Below are 23,420 nucleotides of genomic sequence, written 5' to 3'. Positions count from 1 at the left end.
CTTATTACACCAGCGAAGTTTGGCTCTGTCAAATGATGTGCACAAAGTGAGCAAGCATGCAAATAAGAGGAACATTCATACAACTAGCTAAATAGACCCCTCGCACAAGGCGAAGCGCACCTCCAAACAATGTGCGTCTACCATTTTCGCTTTAGAGGGAGTCAACTCCTTTGAACACATTTTGACTCCCAGATTGACGCCCAAAAATGGTGGACAGGATGGGTGCGTGTAGGTGCGTTGCGCATTGTGCAAGGGGTTTATACATGTACAACAACAACTTAATAAAAATGACAACTACAGAAAGCCCTCACATACCTCCTCTGACATTTGCAGCATTCGCCGCGTACTCTCCAAGGACTGTTAAAAGAGAAAAAAGGAAACAAAAAAGAGATAAATAAATAATTGTTTACAGTTAAAGTTCACAAAGTTGATGACAATTAAGTGAAAGAAGTACTTCAATTGATCCAACAGACAAACTAACTCTTGTTGACTTTCAAAGAGGGCTTGGGGATTTGGTGAAGTCTAAGATGATGAAAGTACTAGAAAAGGAGATTCCAATAAGGCCCCTCCAGCTGAAGAGGCACTTCCTTCTTTAAAGCGTTTTTGAACCTTTTGTAGAGAAAGTTTTCAGCCATGACATAGACCTCTACTTACTGACTCACTGTGAATGAAGATGCAAGTAATAAAATGTACCTGTAAATGTTTCAGCTTCATTAAAACCACAGGGCAATGTTTTCAGGAGAGTCGCATAAATCCATTGTTCATGCTAAAATAATTTTCTTCTCACTGAGAAGAAAACTATTTTTGTGACATTATTTTACTTGATTCTCAAAAACTACAGCACCTTAGCTAGTTATATTTCAAGGGAAGCTTTTTACTATCATTATCTTTAAACTGTTTAAGTCTAATGTAAATCTGTGGGCGTTTGTGATTTGTGTCATACAAAAAGTACCCAACCCTTTAAGTGGGTCAAATTGTTTTAACACATAGCAATGTTAAGACAAATTTGGAGGAAAAATGCAGTATCTTTCATTGTCCTTAAAATAGGAATGGACCTTTGATACTGAAAAAAAAACTAAAAAAAAAACTAGGGTTGTCCAACCATGGAGGTAGTACCTCCATGGTCCAACCATGAAAACCATGTCCACTCTAGTGATTTTCAGCCCTGATACTTCGGCTTTTAAGGGGCACGGCAGTTTTGCCTCGACTTTTTGTAAAAATTTAGGGCACCAAGGCAATTTTCAAAAATTTGGAAGGGCATCACGGCAATCATAAAAAGTTGCGAAGGGCACGACGGCAGTTTGAAAAAAAACCTCCGAGTTGCCTATAAAAAATAGTTCTTCCAATTTTTCCATTTTCTAACTGTTACCCAATGAAAAAAGAAAGCATTCTTCTAATTCAACAAAATAAAGAACAACTACTTACAATACACAATTCCTAAATAATTTTTGTTCATACGTAATCCTACTATTGGTCATGCACGTTGTGTAGTTTTTCGTAGAGACGCTAAAATTCCCACGTAACTGCTCCATTTTGACACGATGTTGACAGAATAAATGCATGCGGTGCGCGACGACTATGCTGTACATGATGGTACATCACATGTACCAAGCATGGGGAAAACCACTATCCCAGCATGCAAAGGCACGTCGAGTCTTTTTCTCAAGGCGTTTAGCGTTGGTTCGCGTAATTTTACCACTAGAGGGCGTTTACTCTCACGCTATCGCTCTGTTCCGAAACGCCCTCTAGCGTTCGATGTTTCGAGTATTTTTTTATCGCACGCAAAGAACAACGACTAACGGGCCTGAAATCTGCTGTTGTGCCTTACGTGCGTGAAATTGGGGTATATTTCATTGCGTGAAATTTACACAGACATCGGGACTTTTTGGCTTATTTTCGAACTTTGACAACGTTGAATATAATTTGTTTTCGGGAGGAAGGGCACGGCGGCAATGATAAGAAAAGGGCACGGCAATCATTGCCGTGAAAAATTGGTTTTTTGAAGGGCATTGCGGCAATCGGTAGGGGCAACGACGGCAATTGCCGTCGTTGCCGTCGTGAAGTATCAGGGCTGGATTTTCACCAAATTCATATATCAAAAACCATCTCTGCACCACATGTGCCAAACGAAAAATTATTTAAAAATTCAATGATTGCAATCAGAAGGCTTTATGGTACAGGGCTTTAGTAAAGTTCATGAAATGTGAGCCCAACAAAACAACTTAAATTATTAATACACCTTGCAATATGGGTGATTATTCAAACCCAAGAAACGACAACTTGAATTATTAATACACCGTGCAATACAATGGAGTGTGCCCTCTGCAGTTTACCCCTGGAAAGGCCAGTTTCACCAAAAGCGATCAACTTATTGAACCAATCACACAAGCAACTCGGCACTGCACAGGCAGTTTGGAACCTTAAAAGTCTGAACAACTTTCCCGAACTGACAGCGAATACTATCTTAATTTGTAAACTTAAGTTATAAAAATAATAATACTCGGTTTTTAATATTACGCTTAACACACCCAACGGGAATCTCAAAGGGCTTTGAACATTAACTAACTTGGATGAAGAGTCGGGTACATTCACCATGTTCACCAAACATGTTACTGACAGCATCTCACTGAAAACTGTGTGCACATTTATCACACATTTAAATTTAAATAAGGAGCAGTTCATGCCTATTAAACACAACAAGCTCATCTTCCCTTGCGGTCTATCACTCCCAATACATCAATAATCTTTCCCCCAAAATTACTTAAAATATTTCTGCGTCCAAATGACGTAAACGGAAATACACAAGGTGGGAAGTGAATCCAAATGGATGAAATTGAATCTAAAACACATTGCTCCGAGAAGCTTCCTAAATGAATTACATGGATGCGAAGCAGCACTTATAGAGTCAATAGCTAAGGATTACAATCTTGAAATGTCAGCGAACGGTAAACCGTTGACCTTTACCTTCAGCGTATTGCCTGGGGCTAAGTTTCCCCTTCTACACAGAGGTTATTAGCAAACCAACAATATTAACAACGGATTACCAAGATGGTTGGTAAGTTTATTTTGTTCTTGCTTTGTGGGTACAGTCACCGGGGAAATTGATGGAATTCACAAAGGTAGCTTTTGTTGTTAACACTTTACACTCAAAAACATTGTTATAGAGCTGCCAACATTTGCATCTTGCTATCAGGGAGATTTTGTGCAACAATCAGGGACACATTTAGAACTACATTCAAAATGATAGGGAGATTTTTTTTTCAAATTTATTCATGAGAACATAGAAAGATTGATTTATTTTCATGGTACATTCTGCAGAATCAGGGAGAGTTTGAATTTCTTTGACTTTATATTTCATGTATATTACAATTTGCACCATGCCAATGTATAACAAATGCTGTGTGCTTTTCTACATTTGAGTGCAATTCCCTTTAATGACATTATGAAGAAAGCTATGATGGCCGCTTCAATGGGATAATAGATTCCTTGGTCCCAGAGTCTCCTAAGGGTACGTGTTTAGGTACACAAGATGAGTCAAGTTCCCCTCTAAACCCCGGCAGTAACCTCACCCTGACCCCCCCATCAAATGTCGACAAGTGCTTTTGGCGCAAGTCTAACCACTTACCAAGCTCCGCGCTGATTTCCAGCTCACTAATACTCTATCCCCGCCCCCATTAGAACCAGAAAACAGATACAGCTTCGAACCCTGTCTAGGTATGGATTCTTTCAAAGTATTAGGCTTTTGAGATGGCTACTACATTTCATTATGGAAAAAAGGTTAGTTTGCTCATTCCTGCATAATCATTAATGTAGCATGAGAGGTCTCCGCGTACATGTAAAGAATTGGGTTATTTGTCTTCAAGACGAGACGCTGGAATCTTCAAAGGGGAGTCATAAATTTATTACAAGAAATAATGGCAACTGTCCAATTTCATAAAGCTGCTTTAGCAGAAACTATTGCTTAACCATTGCTTGCTTAGTAAAAATAAGCAGGACATCAGTCGACAAACTGTACATGTGACATGGTAGTTTAGCTGGTAACCTTTATTCTGGTTAGTATAATTTTATTATTATGCTTATTTGTTTGAGTGCTTAAAGCAAATTTGTGACTGGTATCCTGCTCATTATTGCTAAGCAGGGAGTTTTTAAGCAATATTTTGTGTTTGAGCAGCTGTATGAAATCTTGGCTCAGGTTACGACGGAAACTTGGCACCTAATGCTTGAATTTATAAGGTATTTTAGACTTCACAACATTCAATGTAACAAACCTTAACAAAACAAATTTGTATATACAATGAAAGAAAAAAACACTCCTATTTATCTTTTCTGAAAGCAGCACACCTCATCCCAATCTGTGCTTTATGTTGAGCAGTTACAAGATGTGAGGATGAGGTCACCTCCACCTCAGTTGGGCAGTCAATCTCAACAACCCATACAATTGATATTTATTTAACTTGCTTCAACTGCAATATTGTGAGAGATCAAGAGAGTGGCCAGGGACGCGCCTCCTGACTCTATTGACAAACCGGTTCACCTTCACACACGATTGCTGGCATAACATTAAAGGCACTGGACACCTTTGGTCTAATCAGACCAGTATTCCTTGCTTGTGTGTTAATCTTAGAATTAGATCATTTAGTCAATTGTTTTATAATTTAACAGGTTATTTGTTTGTTTGAGATATTTGTAAAGCGCCTAGAGATAATTTATATAAGGCACTATATAAATCAAATATATTATTATTACTCTCACTTGGTGTATCCCTACATATGCATAAAATAAAAAATCTGTGAAAATTTTGACTGAATTGGCCATCTAAGTAGCAAGAGAATAATGCAAGAAAAAACACCCATGTTACACAATTGTGTTCATTCAGATGCATTAAAAAAGCTTCAGGCCTGAAGTCTTTAAATATTTGAGTGAAAATTTACCTCTTTCTCAAAAACTATGTTACTTCAGATGAGGGAGCCGTTTTTCGCAATGTTTTATACTTTCAACAACTCTCCATTGCTCGTTACTAAGTAAGTTGGTATGCTAACAATAGTGTCCATGCCTTAAAGCCATTATTACCGAAAGTGAAACTTTGTTCTCTATGCTGGGTGAAATTGTTTAATCTGGAAGTTTGGCTGTATCTACATTGACAGCTACAAGAACGGCTACGGCTGTTGCTAAGGGTGTTGTTAAGGTCGTCCTATACTTCAATGCATAATGATGAGTTGATCTAGCCATAGCTGTAGCCTTAGCAGCAATTCAAACACAGGTTCTCTTTCTCTAAAATGGGCCCCTGGCAAGAGTGGCTTACTTGAACATACAAAGTGCTCAGGAGAAAGCATTTCTGTTTGAGATGGTTCAACTCTATACATATTTAATATAGCTGTTCCAGCATCCTTTATTAGAGACATTATTATACACATATATATTGAAGCAAAATGAGCATTTAGGACCAAAAAAAACATCGCTTAAGTCAATTTGCTTTTTGAGGCCGCTTTACCAGAGCTGCCAACATTTATACAAAAATCAGGGAGATTTTAAGATATAGAAAGGTTTGCGGTAACACCATGTAATGACTATCTCTAATAAGTTGAGGCTGCTTTACCAGAGCTGCCAACATTTATGCAAAAAATCTGGGAGATTTTAAGAATTATATTCAACACTATAAGACTCATTTTCCTCAAAATAAGAGTTTTTGTTTATTTGTTCATCAGTACAGGAAAAGATTGGTTTACTTTCAGGGAATTTTTGCAGAATCAGGGAGAATTGGCAGCTCTGAAGAGTTTAGAGTCTTTTCCCGGTTATTTTGCGGCCAGTTTTAAACATCATGTTTATTCTATTTCAAGTAGAAATTGAAAAGCTCTTCATGAGTCATTCAAGCAAGTGTTCTTACGTATCCCAGGTGCTAAGAAGGAGAAGATAACCATGTGATTTAACAATCCACTCGAACAGCATTTAAATTCCTAGCAGCTTTCACATAAAGCTCTCAGTGCGCCTACAGTACGAATATAGAATGTCAGTTTGCCAAGGCTAAAAAAAAACAACGTATTTTAAGTTTCATTGAATATGCTGCCTAAATTTGCATACCTCAAGTGAAGTTGAATGACAGGTTTCAACTGAAGAGGCTAAACGCTTTTATACAAACTCCTGAAAGCGACATATGCTGCCTTTTTGGCAAAAATAGCCGGGAAAACCCATAATATAATCTCAGGAAACCTTAAACAGCTACCTAAGCGGAATGTTTTCAACAGAAATGGTATTTTTACTTGTTTATAATGCACTTGTTCACCATTTTAATGTAATTTTGATATGTGTACACTTCTGAACTTTTCGTAATTATCGAGTACAAAATCAGGCCCCTACCTAAAGGTTTTTTGAAAAACTAAAAACACTTCTGCCGTTGAGAGCGGGCGTCAAAGGACAATGCCGCTGACGTCATTTGTGGGAGTTTGCTTTGTTATACATCCACGCTGCAACAAAGCGGCTTTATCTACATTTTGAGAGTGATTACGTAACGGGGCTTTTCGCAAATCTCGCAGAAAAGCTCTGGACAAGGGCATACAAAATGATTGTTTTTTTTTACACAATTGAAACCTATTAATAATCATATGACTGGATTTCCTTATTCTTTGAAATCATTTTGCAGGTCTTTAACAGCCATAGGTTTCTATTCAAAACAGCCTTGAGTTTGACCTTTTGACTAGTCAAAATTCCTCTTTGGAATAACACATTGGTTTTTTATGTCTGCTGACATCATTTTTTCAAATTTCGCTCAAAAAGAGAATCAAATAGCATTAAATTCTACAGCATTTTAGCTGGAGGTTAACTAAGAAGAGGTTTTTCGGTAACACCATGTTAAAATCTCTTTTGAGAAGTAGAGGCGCGTCATCCCCCCCCCCCCTCGCCGCTTTGACGAGGACTCTATCAGGGAAAAATTAATTCATCACAAAACTAAATTTGACCTTGGGGCCCAACCTTTTTTAATACACAGTGTAATGCTACGAAGATATTGCTAAATCATTAAATAATGTAATACGCCTAGGCTTGGCAATTCTTGTGCATACATGTACCATATTCCAACGTTGCATGAGGTTTATATTGGTTTGTTTTCACACGTTAAAGCAATGTATAATGCACCAAGGAACCAAAGGTCTCCTATCTACATAATTATTTTGAAAATGTGCTGGACTCTCAAGGTTTATTTTTGGCAAAGGTTATCAGAAAATATTTCGAAAATCGTAACTATTCTATCATTTGCCAATTTCTGTTTTTCGTGAGCAATTGTCAACCTGTTGGCATACCAAATTTACGTTCTATGAAATTAGTCAAATGAACAGAATGAAATCAGTCAAATGAAATCAGTCAAATGAATTTCCCTCTGTTTTGTTGTTATTATTATTTCATTTTGCAAGAAACCAACAGACACAATAAGATAAAACCATAATTGTGTTGCAAGGAAATTCGCAGTTGTAAGTGACCACTTGCTGTCGAAACTACAGTTAATAATTAAACATGAAAATTTTTCCGCCTGTGTTAAAAATCTTCTCCGTTTGTTTTTTCCAACCATCTGTATTTTGCCACAGAACATAACCCTAATTGAGGTTGATACATTACATAATGAGTAAGCCCATACAGGGGTTCAGGGAAGTCCAAGACTTTCACATCAGAACATTAGCATCTTGAAATCAGGGAGATTTTGTTTACAACAACCAGGAAGATATATTCAATAGGCCTAACAACAAGGGAAAAGTTTCCACAATCAGACAGATTTCAAATTTGTTCATCAGAATATGTAAAATTGGTTTAAAGTCAAGGAATTTTCTGCAGTATCAGAGAGAGCTGTCTGCTCTGTCACATATTACAGAGGTCGCGCATTGTTACATTGGTGAGGATGACACTGTACTTTGGTCATTCACAGTGCATACAGAATGAATCATGTGCAATGCATACAGGCGGGGAGAGTGAAAGTCCAGTTTGTCCATCGAATCACTCAATAGATTTATGACCCCCAGGTACACCGTTAGGCCAAATAGATAGCAAATTACTTGATTAGTGGAGACTTCCCCGCTGAATTTATACACCTTTGGTTGGCATTAATCTCCTTGCCTGGTGCTTATATTTTGATTACAATGTTTCATGTGTAGACACACTCAATACAACCAGGCAACGTGAAATCAACACACTGCCTGTAATAGTATGGCAGGTAGGCAATGGAATTAAGCTTAAATAATACAAGAATTGAATTTGGCACACAGGCAGAGTACATGTCATGAGAAAGAAATTTGGCTATAGGGCCATCGCAATTTAGTCCTTTAAAAATATATGTAGAATAACAAGCAATGACAGCCATTTTGTGATCTTGAAAATTGCTTATTATTTTACCTACATTTTGTTGTTGTACTGTTACTAATCCTACGGTGGCCCTATATCCAGTATCTTTTTTGTGACATACTTTTCGACTGTGTGACAAATCCAATGCTCATTGTCAAATGCAGAATTCTACCTTTAAAAAAAAAAATCCACAATTGGCCCCAGTATACAATTGATTTACACCTAATTAAATATTCATGCTACAAAACATCAGCATTGCAATAATGCTTTGTCAAATAAACAAACCAAGGAATATGGAACCAAGCTTATGAAATATTTCCAAAAGACCTGGATCCCATTTCCGCCGAAAAACAGGCACAATATAAGCTTCCGTTGCCACGGAGATTTGATAGGGTGCAATTATTTGCGTGCCTATTGTTATATATAATGGCATGGGATCGTGTTACAGACAGTGAATGCAACATCGCTGAATCAGAGATGTCTGTTCATTCAATAGGATTATTGCTGATCCATTTTTATCATTTCCCGTCTCTCATTTATGTCACATATATTCAAAATCCCCTATAAGACCCAGGAGTTGCATTACATTATGTGCACTGGTGTTTGTCCTATCGAGATATTAAAGAGATACAAGGCTTTCAACACAATGTATGAATGTTTCTGAATTAAAGGCAGTGGACACTATTGGTAGTTGTCAAAGAGTAGCCTTCACAGTTGGTGTATCTCAACATATGCATAAAATAACAAACCTGTGAAAATTTGAGCTCCATCGGTCATCGAACTTGCGGAATAATAATGAAAGAAAAAAAGGAAAAAGAAAAAGAAAAAGAAAAAAATGAACGGTCGCCGCCTTGTTGACACAAGAGTGAACCTAAGCAACACAGTGTAGTTCTTCTAGTGCAGTCAAGATATTACGTTGTTTATGATGTGAAATGTCCACCTCAATCAAGTATTGTACTGAAAATTTACATAAAACAACGTAACAGATGAATTGCTTTGAGATGTGCCCCCAAATAAACACTGAGATGTGCCCCCAAATTTCTATCTTAAAGAATACAAAGGGATTTTTACGTTTTATTCCAATGTATACAGGTCTAGGATTTGGGAGTCTCTTTCAAACACATTGGAGTCACAGTATAGTGTCTAAGGCAAACTTACTTAGTGCCCTATAGAAGTATTTACTTTGACCATAAATAAGGTACGAGGGCAATTAAGGGCAAATTAATTATTCTTTATATGTGGCATGCACAAGCTTTCTCAAATTCCTTGCATGATTGGTCAATGAACCACTTTGCTATGTGGAGAATTGGGGGTGCTTGCCGCAGCTCAAAGCCAAAACCCAAGTTGCTCGTAAGGGTGGTGTTAGTGTTATGAACCATCCATACTGTATTTTGACCCAATAACCTCATTTCAGTCATTTAAGGAGCTCCACAAAAACAATAACACTGCCCTTTCCTGGAAGGGCCACGTCAAATGAATGATTTTTCAATCCTTAAGGTTTTTATCATCGTGCACAAACAAGCAATCAGCTGTCTAAATCCCGTATTGGCCAGGAACTAACCCAAATTGTTTGGCCAAAGCAAGCATCGGATGTATTAAATAAGCACTCCAGACTGCCTTTACACACAGCGACCAAACGGAATGATGAATACAAATCAGAGACTATAGACCTTCAAAGCTGTTCCTTAAAATCAGACTCTTGCTCTCAGAGGATTTCCAAGATAAATCAAAATGATGAAAATAAAGAAAGACTGCGTGGGAGGGAGGGAGGAGGGCTGGGAGGGAGGGAGGAGGGCTGGGGGAGGGAGGAGGGCTGGGAGGGAGGGGGGAGGGAGGAGGGCTGGGAGGGAGGGAGGAGGGCTGGGGGAGGGAGGAGGGCTGGGAGGGAGGGAGGAGGGCTGGGGGGAGTCGGCGCTTTCAACTATCTCCAATCTACTAAATTACGTGTAAACATTTAATCCCAATTGCATTTCAATTTTGTTCTTTTCAGGATGACAACATAGTTTGAGAAGATGTATGTAACACTTGAACTTCAATCGGTCACTGGTAAATTATTAAATCAATTAACTGAGACAGAAATCTAGGGAAGAGTACTCATCTTCTAAAGACATGCCTGTATGTTGTAAGGTGATGCCATTTTATAGTTAATTTGAACTGTTGAGACAGTTTGTTTCTCCGGTCAATGATTGTTAGACTTGGACCTTGGATGATAATGGCATATTATGTCTAGAAAATTGTGGCATGTTTGTATACTCTTCCCCTTCAGCTGATAAGCTTGATCTGAAGACATCTGTAAGAGATGTTAAATTTGCATCGGGGATAAAGAATATTATTATTATTATTATTATTTTTTGTTTTAACCCATACACCGATGTGTGTTAATAGCACTGTATACTCAGTACTTTCCCGAGTCCTGTGAAAAAAATATCACGGGCATGTTACTCGGGTGGGATTCGAACCAACGACCCTTGCAATTCTAGAGCAGTGTCTTACCAACTAGACATCTGCTTTAGCAATGCAAAGGTCATGGGTTCGAATCCCACACCAGTGGGATTTTTTTTGCACGAGTCGGGAGAGGTTCGAGTATGCAGTGCATAATATACATCGCTGTCAGGGTATCAACAAATTATACAATGAGTTTGGCTGTGCAAAGCTGCATCCATTAACACCAACAATGGATTTTTGGGGGATGTGGGGTAAGAAAGGATGATGATGTTTTCCTTTATCAGATGATTAGATTTACAAACTTCACTTGAACTAACAAACAAACCGACATCTCATGTTAATCTATATATTTTTGTACCCTACAATTTGCCACAATGAAACAGCCTGACCAACCAACAGTAGCAAACACCTATTGCAAGCTATGCACCCAGGCACCTTGCGCAACCCGACCGTGGATATTTAGCTTTCCATGCAGAACAGTTTCAGGGACTGGCAGACAGCTGACTCTCACCTCAGCCCCCAAATGATCACCTTCTCCTCACCTGTCCAAATAACCCTGGCGCGCAAATTCAACTCTAATAAATGAAGAGAAACGCAAATAAAATTCAGCCTCCTCCGGGGGCAAAGTTTTTCTTTCCCTCAACAAGCCTGGGAGACAAGAACAGGATCCTCGTTTGCCTTCAGGGTCTAGTGACCACACGACCACCATATGCTGACGTACACCAACTGTCAGATGACCCCGACGCCAGACCATAACTAGGTCGGTTTAAACATTGGTCATCTCCCCCCCCCCCCATGGTCTCTCTCTCCTCTCTTATGCAGCAGCGCAGCGGCGATCTTCATAGAGCATCATTATCTTCCAACTTCCTGTTAAAGTGAAGACATCAATCTTCAAGATCTCTGAATGGCTACAAAGGTATCGGTCAAGTATAAACAGTTTGCCAACATCACAGGAACCTAGCACTGCCGAATCAAGAACCTCAATGTTTGATATATTACAACCTGACAATAATTCATGTTTATTATTTTACTTTCATAAACTACTTATCATTGGCAGGTTTGTTCACTTATCCTTAAATGAAAACTTTTAACTTTCTTGAACCTATTAAAACAGCTTTTGAAAATGTTCATCTAAATTTTCAGGTCAGGTCAAATTGGCAAAAAATCTGACCTTTAACTAGTTTGATTACCGATCAAAAAATATCTACAAAACAATGTCAAGAGACTGCTTTTAATAAACATAGAAACCTATCCAATTTATCCACAGGAAAATGGCCTCATTGAGAAAAACTGATACGCTTGTTTAACTTTGAAATCAAGCTAATTTTAAATCATCTGACTTCATTATAATGAAATCTAGGGCAAAGAATAAGTCTTTCCAAACTTTTTTCTTTGGAGGGAGACTTCTGTTTTATTTTGTCTCTGATGCGTCAATCCACAGGGAGTGAAAACTTAATCACATCCTACCCAACAGGGGTTCAATGCCCCGCAGCGACTTTGTGATTAGTTGATCTAAGAAATTCTACTGTAAAATATTAAAACCCTTTGAAAAGTTTAGACCAATATATGAATTTTTTTATGTGCACTGTCCGTCCAAAGTAAAAAGTAAACGCAAATTGCAACACACTGAATCAAGTTTTAGGTTGAGTCAATAATCAAATCGAATGCAACCGATATATTTAATTGATGTACTCATCATGTCAGGCATAAAGACTACTGTATAAAAGTACTGCACTTGTCTTTTTGATTGGTGGAACACGCGCATGTGGAATACTTTTATTTTGCCATGCATGTATACTGTTCCGACATTCCAAAAATTTAATATAGGAGTCCTGTATTGATAAATACAGGACTATCCCTGATAAATATTGGATGCTTGGGATACTTCACAGCTATGCTACCTGCGTACTAACAGATTTTACATTGAGCAATGCATGTATTGATTGCGTTATATGCATTATTAGCACCTGCGTAAAGGTAGTGTGACAGCACACATTATAGCTATTATATTCTGAGATAGTGTACTCATATACACTAAAACATACTTCTTTTTATTACAAATAAAATTATATTTAAAATCCTATATTTAAAAACGTATTTTCAAAAACTTGTTTTTGTTCTGTATTTCTATTCTATTTATATAGAGAAAAAAACATGTCAATAAATTCCTCTTTACAAAGCATTTTCCTGACGGTGTGATCAGTATGCCCTACAAGACTCACTTGTGGAACACAGTACATACGGGGTGAGGATTTGACATCATTGTATCCACGACCAATCAAGCCTGGTGACCCCTTTATAGAGGGGTAGCCATGCACAGCCATTGGCAATAAGACAGTTAACCAGGCTAGGCTTCCACTACACATGGTCTTTCCATCAATTTTCTTTAATTAAAATGGAAAGGAAGATTACATATTTGAATCCTTGAACAAAATCAATAGCCAGTCACAATTTTAGAGTGAATTATCCAACTCTGTGTATACCCTTTTACAATTACATATTGCTTTTATAATTAAAATATTAATCAAGTAACAAACCACGATGGAAACTGGCTGGGTGAAGTTAACTCAATTTCGAGTTAAACAAAAGACAATTTGACAAGAACAGAATTTGAACCTGCTGCTTCCAGATTAAAGTACCAGCGCTCTACCAACTGAAGTACCTAGCCCTATGATGGCAGATTCCTATTTATTTGTTTGTTCAGGGGTGCCAATCAGAAGTTACATTACTTAAAACTGCTGGTGACCCCCAATGTTAGGGATATATTGCTAATCAATTGTTCAGTGTCTAACCACAAATCAGTAGACATTTTGAAACTAATATCATGGTGGACAAATTAAGGGATTAATGGTTTCTTTCATGCTTTTCACCTCTGTGGACCCTGACTAGACTGAGTCCTTATCTGATTGCATGGAGTTTCTGTTACCCAGTTGGCATTATAAAGTGTGTTTTTAAGTATATAACTGAAACTTGTTCAACATTTTCTCTACACAGATATCTTCAGGCCTACATGTTACAGTCCAAGGCACTTTTGAGGGTTCCTTAATATCATTACCAAAAAGATATAAAAATATAAAAATATGATAATAATGTTATAATAATAATAATAATAATAATAATAATAATAATAATAATAATAATAATAATAATAATAATAAAAATAATAATAATAAATGGCGACGAGACAAGGAACACTGCTTCAGATCGGCTCTCGATTCTATAGAAGATAAATATTGTTTCCCGCTGTTTGTTTTGCACCAAAAGTTAACTCCTTGTTGGTACTACTTGGTAGACACCACAGGGTAAGTTTGAAGGCAACTAGTCAACACCTTGTTGCTATTTTTGGTGCAAAAAGGTTGGATTTTTTTCGTGTTCGGAAAACTTTCTACAACGTAGACCGCACCGTGTGCATTGAATCAGTGAACGGACGCGCGCATCATCCGCGTCCTTTGGAACATCTTGATTACAACCAGTGTTAAGTCTTCGTAGGGTTGGATATTCTATAGCGTTGCTGTATGTAATTCTCCCTGAAACTATAAACTTTCTCACAATTTTGTGATGTTAATAATGAGTGCTACGGAGCATCAATTCAACGGTGAAAGAGTGACAAACTCCCAGAGAGGAAGTCCTTCACCCGATCTGGTTGGTATGCCTGAGCAGGTGCTACCAGATCGTATCCAAACTGCTCACAACGGGATTCGTGGTGGAACCAGGAGAAAATGGAGTAAGAACGATAACAAAATTGCGATGGACTGTTATATTAAGAGTGAACCGGACAAGAGAGGATACAGAAGGAGAATGATAAGCCTATGGCAAGATAAAGGAATGTTTGAGATTAGTGAGCAGCGTCTTGCAGACCAGATAAGTACTATCAAACGGAACCAGTGGTTAACCAATGTGGAAATTGAGGAGATGAGGAGGATAGTACAAGCTGAAAGTGATGGAACAGATATTGTTAACCACCAAATACCGGATCCGGAGGAGGCGGCTGCTGCTAGCTCACAGAGTGAAGATGAGGTGAACCAGCCAGGGTTGCGAAATGGTCAGGATGATGATGGCATCGACGATGAGGAGGGCGTAGAGTTCACGGAGGAGGAAGTGCAGATTAAGCATAGGCTTCAAGAGGTGATGGAAGCGGCGAAGGGGTCAAACGGGTGGAGTATTCCAGCTTTGCGCCGGGTCCCAAGGAAAAGGCTGACAGAAATGTCAGCCGTGGTAAGTAAAGTCCTTGGGTCGGTAAGTACGGATAATTTATCGGAAACTAACCGTCTTATTTTTGCAGGGGCAGTTGTAGTAGGGGAAAAGTTAGGGGTAGAGGTGTCTCAACAAGGGAACAGTACACCATGGTGGAAACGTCGCCTGGAGGGTCAAATTAAAGATTTGCGAAGAGATCTCAGTAGAATAGAACAAATGAATAAGGGTTTATTGAATAGTTCAGACTTAAGGAATACAATTATGACAAAGTACAACGTCAAACGTAAGGGTGTGAGTGTTGTAATAGAGGAGATTAAGCAAAGGGTTAAGGCTAAGGCTGCAAAAGTGAAGAGGTATGACGACAGGGTTAGGCAATTTCACCAGAATAGATTATTTAATACCAATCAGCGTCAGTTGTTTAAGGAATTGGATGGGAAGGCTGACAGCACGCAAGCGAGCCCGAGACCAACAGAGGCAAAAACTTTCTGGGGTGGTATTTGGGACAAACCAGTAAAACACAACCGACAAGCGGAATGGCTAACAGATGTGAAAGATGAATTGAGAGGGGTACAACAGCAAGAAGGGTTCCAGATTGACGTGGACAAGGTTAGGAGACAGATAAAGAAGGTGCCAAATTGGAAAGCCCCGGGTATGGACCATGTGCATGGGTACTGGTTGAAGAACTTCCGTAGTTTGCATGAGTGAATGGCCCTACAATTGCAAGACTGTCTAGTACAGGGTAAGGTCCTATCTTGGATGACTGAGGCAAAAACAGTGCTGATCATGAAGGATGTCAAGAAAGGTAACGTTGCCAGTAATTATAGACCAATCACGTGCTTACCTGTGATGTATAAACTCTTGACCAGTATGATTGCAGAAGACCTATATCGCCATATGGATGACCAGCAGTTGTTTCCGGAGGAGCAGAAAGGCTGTAAGAAGCGGTCCAGAGGTACGAAGGATCAACTTATCATCGATAAGGCTGTACTGAAGGACTGCAGGAGCAGAAAGACTAATTTGGCAATGGCGTGGATTGACTACAAGAAGGCGTATGACATGGTATCGCACACATGGATAATGGAATGTCTGGATATGGTTGGAGTGGCTGATGCAGTAAAACGTCTTTTAGGTGAGAGCATGAAGACGTGGCGAACAAATCTGACAGCCAACGATGATAATCTGGGCAAGGTATGCATAAGAAGAGGTATTTTCCAAGGTGACTCTCTGTCTCCGCTGCTGTTTGTTCTTGCACTGATGCCCCTGTCGATGATTCTAAGGAAGGTGAGTGCAGGTTATGTAATGAAGAAGGACGGATGTAAGATCAACCATCTGCTTTTTATGGACGATTTGAAGTTGTTTGCGAAGAATGAGGCCGAGATCGACTCTTTGGTGCAGACCGTCAGGATTTTCAGTGATGACATTGGGATGCAGTTCGGTCTGGAGAAATGTGCTTCAATGACCATGAAGAGGGGGAAGAGGGTACATTCCGATGGCATTGCTCTGCCAGATGGTACACAGTTGAGGGCTTTGGGTGAGGAGGAGAGTTATCGGTATCTTGGTGTACTTGAATCGGACCATGTCCTTCACAAGGAATCAAAGGTAAGGCTGAAGGCAGAATACATCAGGCGTGTAAAGAAATGTTTGAAGTCTAAACTAAACGGGGGGAACATGATTAAGGCGATTAACACATGGGCCGTGTCTTTGATGAGGTACAGTGCGGGTATTGTCGAGTGGACTAAGGAAGATCTAGATGTCACTGACAGGAGGACAAGAAAACTAATGACCATGCATGGCATGCTACACCCGCGGTCAAATGTTAGTAGACTCTATCTTCCGAGGTCAGAGGGCGGAAGGGGGTTGCTTAGCGTGGCGGACAGTGTTAACATCGAGCGCAGAAGCTTGCATTGTCATGTCAGAAGGACCGAGGAGAGCTTGTTGAAAGTTGCACAAAGGTACACGAGGGCAGACGAAGTTGGGCCGAAGGAGTACAAGAGGGAAAGGAAGGAGGAAAGACATCAAGATTGGAGGAACAAACCACTTCATGGCCGGTTCTTGAGGTGTACTGAGGAAGTGGCCAGCAGCAAGTCATGGAATTGGTTAAAGAGTGGAGAACTAAAGAAGGAAACAGAGGGCTTGATTACTGCGGCGCAAGACCAGTCTCTAAGGACAAATGTAATGAAGGCAAGGATAGAGAAAGCAAACGTCTCTCCTATGTGTAGAATGTGCAATAAAGCAGAGGAGACTGTATTTCATATTGTTAGCGAATGCAGTAAGATGGCCCAGACGGAGTACAAAGGAAGACATGACAAGCTGGCCAAGGTGATTCACTGGGATCTGTGTAAGAAGTATGGTGTCAAAGTGCTTGCGAAATGGTACAACCATGTTCCGGAGAAAGTTGTAGAGACCGACCAGGTCAAGATCCTATGGGACTTTAACATTCAGACCGATCATGTTATACAACATAGGCGTCCGGATGTTGTGCTATTAGATAAGACGAAGAAGATGTGTCATCTCATTGACATAGCTGTGCCAGGTGATACAAGGGTAGCTTCGAAGGAGATGGAAAAGATCGAGAAGTACCAGGACCTGGCCAGGGAACTTCGTAAGATTTGGCAGGTAAAGGTAAAAGTAGTCCCCGTGGTGGTTGGAGCACTTGGCACCATTCCCAAAGCACTGGGGAAACATCTAGATGAAATAGGGACAAATGTGAGGGTAGATCTGTTACAGAAGGCAGCGCTTTTGGGAACAGCAAGGATCCTGAGAAAGACCCTTGAGATCTAAGGCTACGGGACGTAGCCCGACTCGAGGAGTTACCGGCACAAAGGAAAATGAGATCTTTCTTTTGCATGCTGTGATAAAATGAAATAATAATAATAATAACGAAAACTTATTTAGCACCAAAGTCCGCCTAAAAGACGCTTAAGGCGCTCCACAGAGAAATAACTTAAAAAACAAAGGCTAAAAAACACTAATCTAAGAAACATATTATTTGGAGGTTGTTGGGTTTCTTCAATTGGCACATACCTATGTGCTAAATATGGAAGGTCAAATTTGATTATTCTTGCAAAAGACAACCATTAACACTTCATTTTTATCAACTCTGCAAGGCTGTTCCTCAGCCCATTATTGCACCAACTCCAAGCGCATCAGTACAAACAAGCATTTTAGAAGTGCATCCCAACATCCTCCTATCCTAACACAATATAATTTATTGATGCGAAGCATCTTCAAGACAAACTGTAAGATAACAAGACCGTTAGTGACAAAAAGCAAGAGATCGAATGACCGCTGATGACAAACCATTTTGCAGCAGCTTTGCACAATTTCTTCGATAACATTGAAGAGGCCATGGCCCTGTCCTTCAAAACGCTGTGCTTCGTATCCATGTAATATAATTAAGATTCTCTCGACCCGTACATCAAGGCAAAAGAAAAGGAGAAGACTTATTGTGGCTATTTAACAAGTTCATGTTTGAAGATTGGATATATGCATACAGCGATAAGGATCTTGTTGAAGGGATAAGTGCAGTTAGTGGGTGACACATACATTAAGTGTTCTTTCAAGTGAAATTCTGGTGACTTTATCTTAAAAGTAAATATTAATTCTGAAGATTGAACCAAAGAAGAATTTTAAGAACAAGGCTTTCTTAGTACCCTAGGGCCTAATGGAATTAGGGTTGGGACATTTCACCTGTTAACCATTTAACCCAGCTAGAACAATGTTAAAATCTATTTCTAAATTGCCTTGTGTTTTATTATTTAGTTTCTTAACTGTCTTGATGGTTGAAGCGGACAGCAGAACAAAAAACGAAGTCCACACTTTAAACATGCTTTGACATACAAGGGGAAAAAAGGGACCTTCCTTTTCTTTAAAATGTTGGCCCCAGACACTATCCAGGGAGAATGATTGACATCCCTTTTGTTGGCCAAACTGTCTTGTCTTAATCCCCTACAAATGTAATACACTATTTTCAATCCCCCACAAATGTAACACATTATTTTCAATCCCCTACATGTGTAATACATTATTTTCTGATGCCAGAAAGTGTTTTGACATTTGTCTCTTTATACTCTTTAGATATTGTGAACAATTGGTTTGAATTAAAACTGTGTATTTACTTTATTGTGTGGGGCTTAATTTGTATCTGTTGCTTGAGTGAGATTTTCCATAGAACATAATATAGATTATGAGTGAGGCAAAATTGATTTAAAGATGCAGGAAACGATTTAGACTAGACATGTTTTGTGCAGACTGAATGAAAGTATTGAGAAGCAGTGAATTATTTTTTGAGTAGCAACCCAGTCATTTTGTGGAGCATTTTGCTGAGCTACACATGGGAAATCATTCACTGAGATAGCAATTGTCACACAGTCACCATTAAAACGCTACGTACGTCTTTCAATCAAGCTGAGATATCCACAAATAAAAAGTTGGAAAATTAACAAGCAAGCCATCGTTGTCAGAAAATCTGCCTAGAGCTATGTTTTTCTGTTATTCACCATTGTTCTGTTTTAAAGCATGTCTCTATGTCAGCTTTTTAAAGCATTCTGAGAATAGATAAACCGCAACGCAAGCCAGGCTCCAAGCTTGGCGTTACACTATCTGGTTCCACAGATTGAGTGGAAGACCAGGTTACCTGTCTTAATTTCTTGCGGCATCTACGTGATAACCCTTGGTAATTGTGATATTCAATGACTCTAGAAAAAAGTGTGCATGAGACGTGTTTCCGCAAAAAAATACAAATAAGAAGAGGGAAAAAAAACGGTACTTGAAAATAAAGATCAATATATTTGTTGGCATCTGCTCGCAGGCATGGCCATGAAGGGTGTTGTTTTGTCGCTGTGTATATTTGCACACTCGCTGTAATAATGGTATAAGTACTTGAGAGCATCATCTGTATAGGAATACATACTCTCAGAGTACAATGTACTTTTGGGTCAAGATTACGTGTAGAAGACCTACAACAGAAAACCAAATTTCTTGCATGTATACTTTCTCATGCAAGACCTAACGCCGCAATTATTTTCTAACAAACTAGTAACCCACAAACGAAACTGACTGGGTAGATTTTAAACAAGTTTGTTAATAATATAAAAAAACCTAGCTGGGATGGGTTGGACTTGAACCTGCAACCTTAGCAGATACAACATTTTAATGGCAGCAAATTAGCAGTGGGCAATATAGACCCTCAGAAATCTTCTATAAAAGTATAAGCCACTTCGGAGTTCCAGCTGCGCATGTCTGTACCAGCGGGTATTGTCAAAGGTTACGGGAGATAGACAAAATCCGTTGTCAGCAGTAACAGACATGCGCCACTGACATTCCGAAGTGGCTTATTCAAGTTTGGATACAATAACTCAACTGGTACCCTCTTTGCCAACAAGGAGTCATCAATGATCCCAACTCATAAATATCCTATACCTATCCTTTTACTTGATTGGTACCCTATCAATGATTTCAAATCAGAAAATACCTTGGACGAAAAAAAAAAACCATCATATTATCCACATTTGGGTATACTTAACCCTTATTAGACCTTCCTTGTGCCGGATCAGGGTATATTTGGTCCCCCAATCAGGCACACCTCAGGGGTGACAACCCTACCACCATCTACACAGGGGTTGACAACCCGTATTTACCAAGTTCATCAGTCGATCTGCTTTCAATGTTCATTGATCTGCAGCTGGTTAGGATTGACAAGCCAGATTCCCTTAAGGCATCTAACTAACCCAACACACAATTTAGAAATTTATACAAAAAGTCTCTTTCATCAGTTGGTCACCTTTTTAACCTTCTGCTGACTCAGGTACTGTATTGGATTGGTCTAAAGTGTTACCCCTCATAGCACCACTGTGGGCGCAATGCTTTCTATGATCTGGCCCTCGGCTGTGTTCAAATCACTACTTAAGTTACCAATCAATATGAAAAGTAATCAGTTAAAGTGACTGTTAAAGAGTGGCCCCACTGTACTTGTCACAGTAGCATCGCACTACATGAACCACGTGGGCGTTAACAACACTGAAGTCCATTAGGTAATGTTCCTACATGAGCAGCTCATCTCACTTTAAATCATGTTACAACACAGTTCAGTGCAATACCTGATAATGATAATAACTTTGAATTACATGTATACATGTATGCAAACATGTTACTCAATTTCAGTACCCCTTTTAGTCTAATGTAATTTGTCCATCAGTGCCAATTTGATACAGTGTTTAGCCTAGTTACATGACTAGTGCATTACGCAGACATGGGGAAAGGTAATGCTACCCATCTTATTTGTACAGTCAATCATAATAATTTACTATCCAAATTTCATCGGAGAACTCAACCCCTGCAATTGGCAAAACTACTGCGCAACAATAAATCATCAATGTGTTCATTCCTTTGCAGTATAATAACATGCTGTCGTCAGGCATTGATCAATGTACTCTGGAAATACCATGAATGAATGCATCACTGACACAAACTGGATGCAAATAACTGATTAGAGATGACTATCATGTGACATACCATGTGACATATCATGTGACATATCATTTGATATATCATGTGTAACAATGGTGAGTTCCAGAAAGGGGGGTTACAGTGGCCAACCACACTGGGGGAGGGGGGGGGGGGGGAGGTTGGTGTCATTTGATTCTAAACCCTGGCGTTTTGGGGGATACTTACACATATTGAATACTTCCTAATATGTTCCTGAATGTAGGCAGAGTCTTCAGACTCTGCATCTGACAGGGCCGCATCTTTGAAATCATTATCTGGCATGAATTCCACCTGCACCTCGGGGATGACAACCTGACTCGGATACGTGGACGGGGACGGCATGTTGCTAAAGTACAGTGACAAGATGCCTGGACAGATGACAGACGATGGGTGCAGGTACTTGCATGCATTGAGGCCGGGCCTATCGCCGGCAAGCCCTGTGCTGGCAACACCACACACGCACTGTGAACAATTTATATATCCCCCCTACAGGATGGAGTTCACGAGAAGGGAACCTGGTTGCTACTGGTGGAAACACTGATTGCTCACAGCTGGCAGGCCACTTGATCCGGTATGCAAAGTATAAGTGCAAAAACAATGAGTCTGTGCTGCATAAATATTCAGAAATCACAAAACCTTTATCCACTTTCTTCGCTGTGAAAAACCACAACCGTAGTTCCTAGAACGTTTGATGATGAAATGACTTCATATGATTTCACTCCAAGAGTCACTTTTGGGATGGCAACAAAATATTGTTTTCTGAAAATCCTTTCAAACTTCACGTTGAATCACAGCGATATTCTCTTATGGTTCAATTTTGCAGTACAAAGAAATCAGAGATTGTCCACCGGCTTCTTGAATGAGAAAGAGTGTCTTTTATAAAGCTTGCCAGCAAGCAAAGCACTTTAAAAAAAAGTACAACACTGGAAGTCGTCTTGTAATTCCACTTGATCAAATAAAGCAATTACACTCAGGTTGCAGTTGGTGTAATATAAAATCACCAAGATAGAGTAATGCAAGCACTCTACCTCTGACCTAGTACGCCTCTCTTCCTCCTTCTCCTCAAGACAATTTTGTCCATCAGCTGGTAAATCCAGAGTGCGACAAAGCTTGGTCGCCTCACTTGCATTCACAGCAAGTGCACATAGTACTGGTTACAGTAACAACTGCTCTCTCACAGTGTGAGGCAGCCACACACCGGAGTGATGCTGATGAGCTACACGCAACTTGAAAATCATTCATAAAAAAAGAGAAGAAACCTTCGAGTCAGAGAGTAAACTGTGAGACCACACACACGCACAGCTGGTTGCTCCAAGAGAAGAAACTAGATAATTACAGCATCCGATAGTAGCTCTTCATACCACCACGGAACGTAAAAGGTGAACAGTCCAAACCTGAATGAAAATGACAAGATATGAAGCCTTTCCGATTACAACCCCGGCTATCCTTGACTGCGCTGTATTACTGCACGGACTGTCACACACACAAAATCTGTGGATTGCCATGGCAACCCATCTGGCTCAGACATTGTTACCTAAATTGCATTAAAGCACACACGTCCATCATCTTTTGTTGGTCCATGGTCAATTGAGTGCAGGGAGGAAGATGGTCTTGATGAATTCCCGGGGAACCGCGGAAGAAGCGATTCGTCTCTCAGCGTATTCAAAAATCCGTCTTCAACGGCTGGTTCGTGTTCAAAGTGACTGGAGCTTCAGAAGTAGGTAAAAGACATGCCAATTGATTCAGTCCAGTACATAAACATATCAGCCTGTCGTCTGTCAGCTGCAGTGTGTACACACAGGTCAATAGTGGTAGCAAAGGAATATAGGGGGTAAACCTGGTACCTTCCTAAAAATAGATCCACCCCAAATGCTGCCAACCTGCTTTGTGGCGAGGTCTGGACTCTTATTACCTAATGCTCTGTTTAACATAGATAAACTGACAACAGCAACCCACTCCCCCAGTCCGGATTT

General features: G+C 39.6%; 1 protein-coding gene across 6 annotated transcripts in view; it reads right to left on the bottom strand.

The window, feature by feature from the left end:
- LOC117288268 (synaptosomal-associated protein 25-like) overlaps positions 1 to 23,203 on the bottom strand; it is a 64,428-nt gene extending 41,225 nt beyond the window's left edge. For 2 of the 6 annotated variants that reach the window (XM_033769056.1, XM_033769065.1), the window contains exons 1-2: positions 21,634 to 23,180; positions 316 to 357 (exon numbers count right to left, since the gene is read on the bottom strand). In XM_033769056.1, coding sequence (XP_033624947.1) covers positions 316 to 357; positions 21,634 to 21,789 — 198 coding nt within the window. In that variant the 5' untranslated portion in view covers positions 21,790 to 23,180. Of the gene's footprint in view, positions 1 to 315; positions 358 to 21,633 lie in introns of all 6 variants that reach the window. The other 4 variants (XM_033769073.1, XM_033769080.1, XM_033769097.1 and 1 more) reach the window with 3 other exon arrangements.
- Positions 23,204 to 23,420: the final 217 nt, after the last annotated feature.

This window comes from Asterias rubens, chromosome 1 (genome assembly GCF_902459465.1).
Source record: "Asterias rubens chromosome 1, eAstRub1.3, whole genome shotgun sequence".
Lineage (NCBI taxonomy): Eukaryota > Metazoa > Echinodermata > Asteroidea > Forcipulatida > Asteriidae > Asterias > Asterias rubens.
Note: the sequence above shows the minus strand (reverse complement) of the source record. Positions and strands in the feature narration are given on the sequence as shown.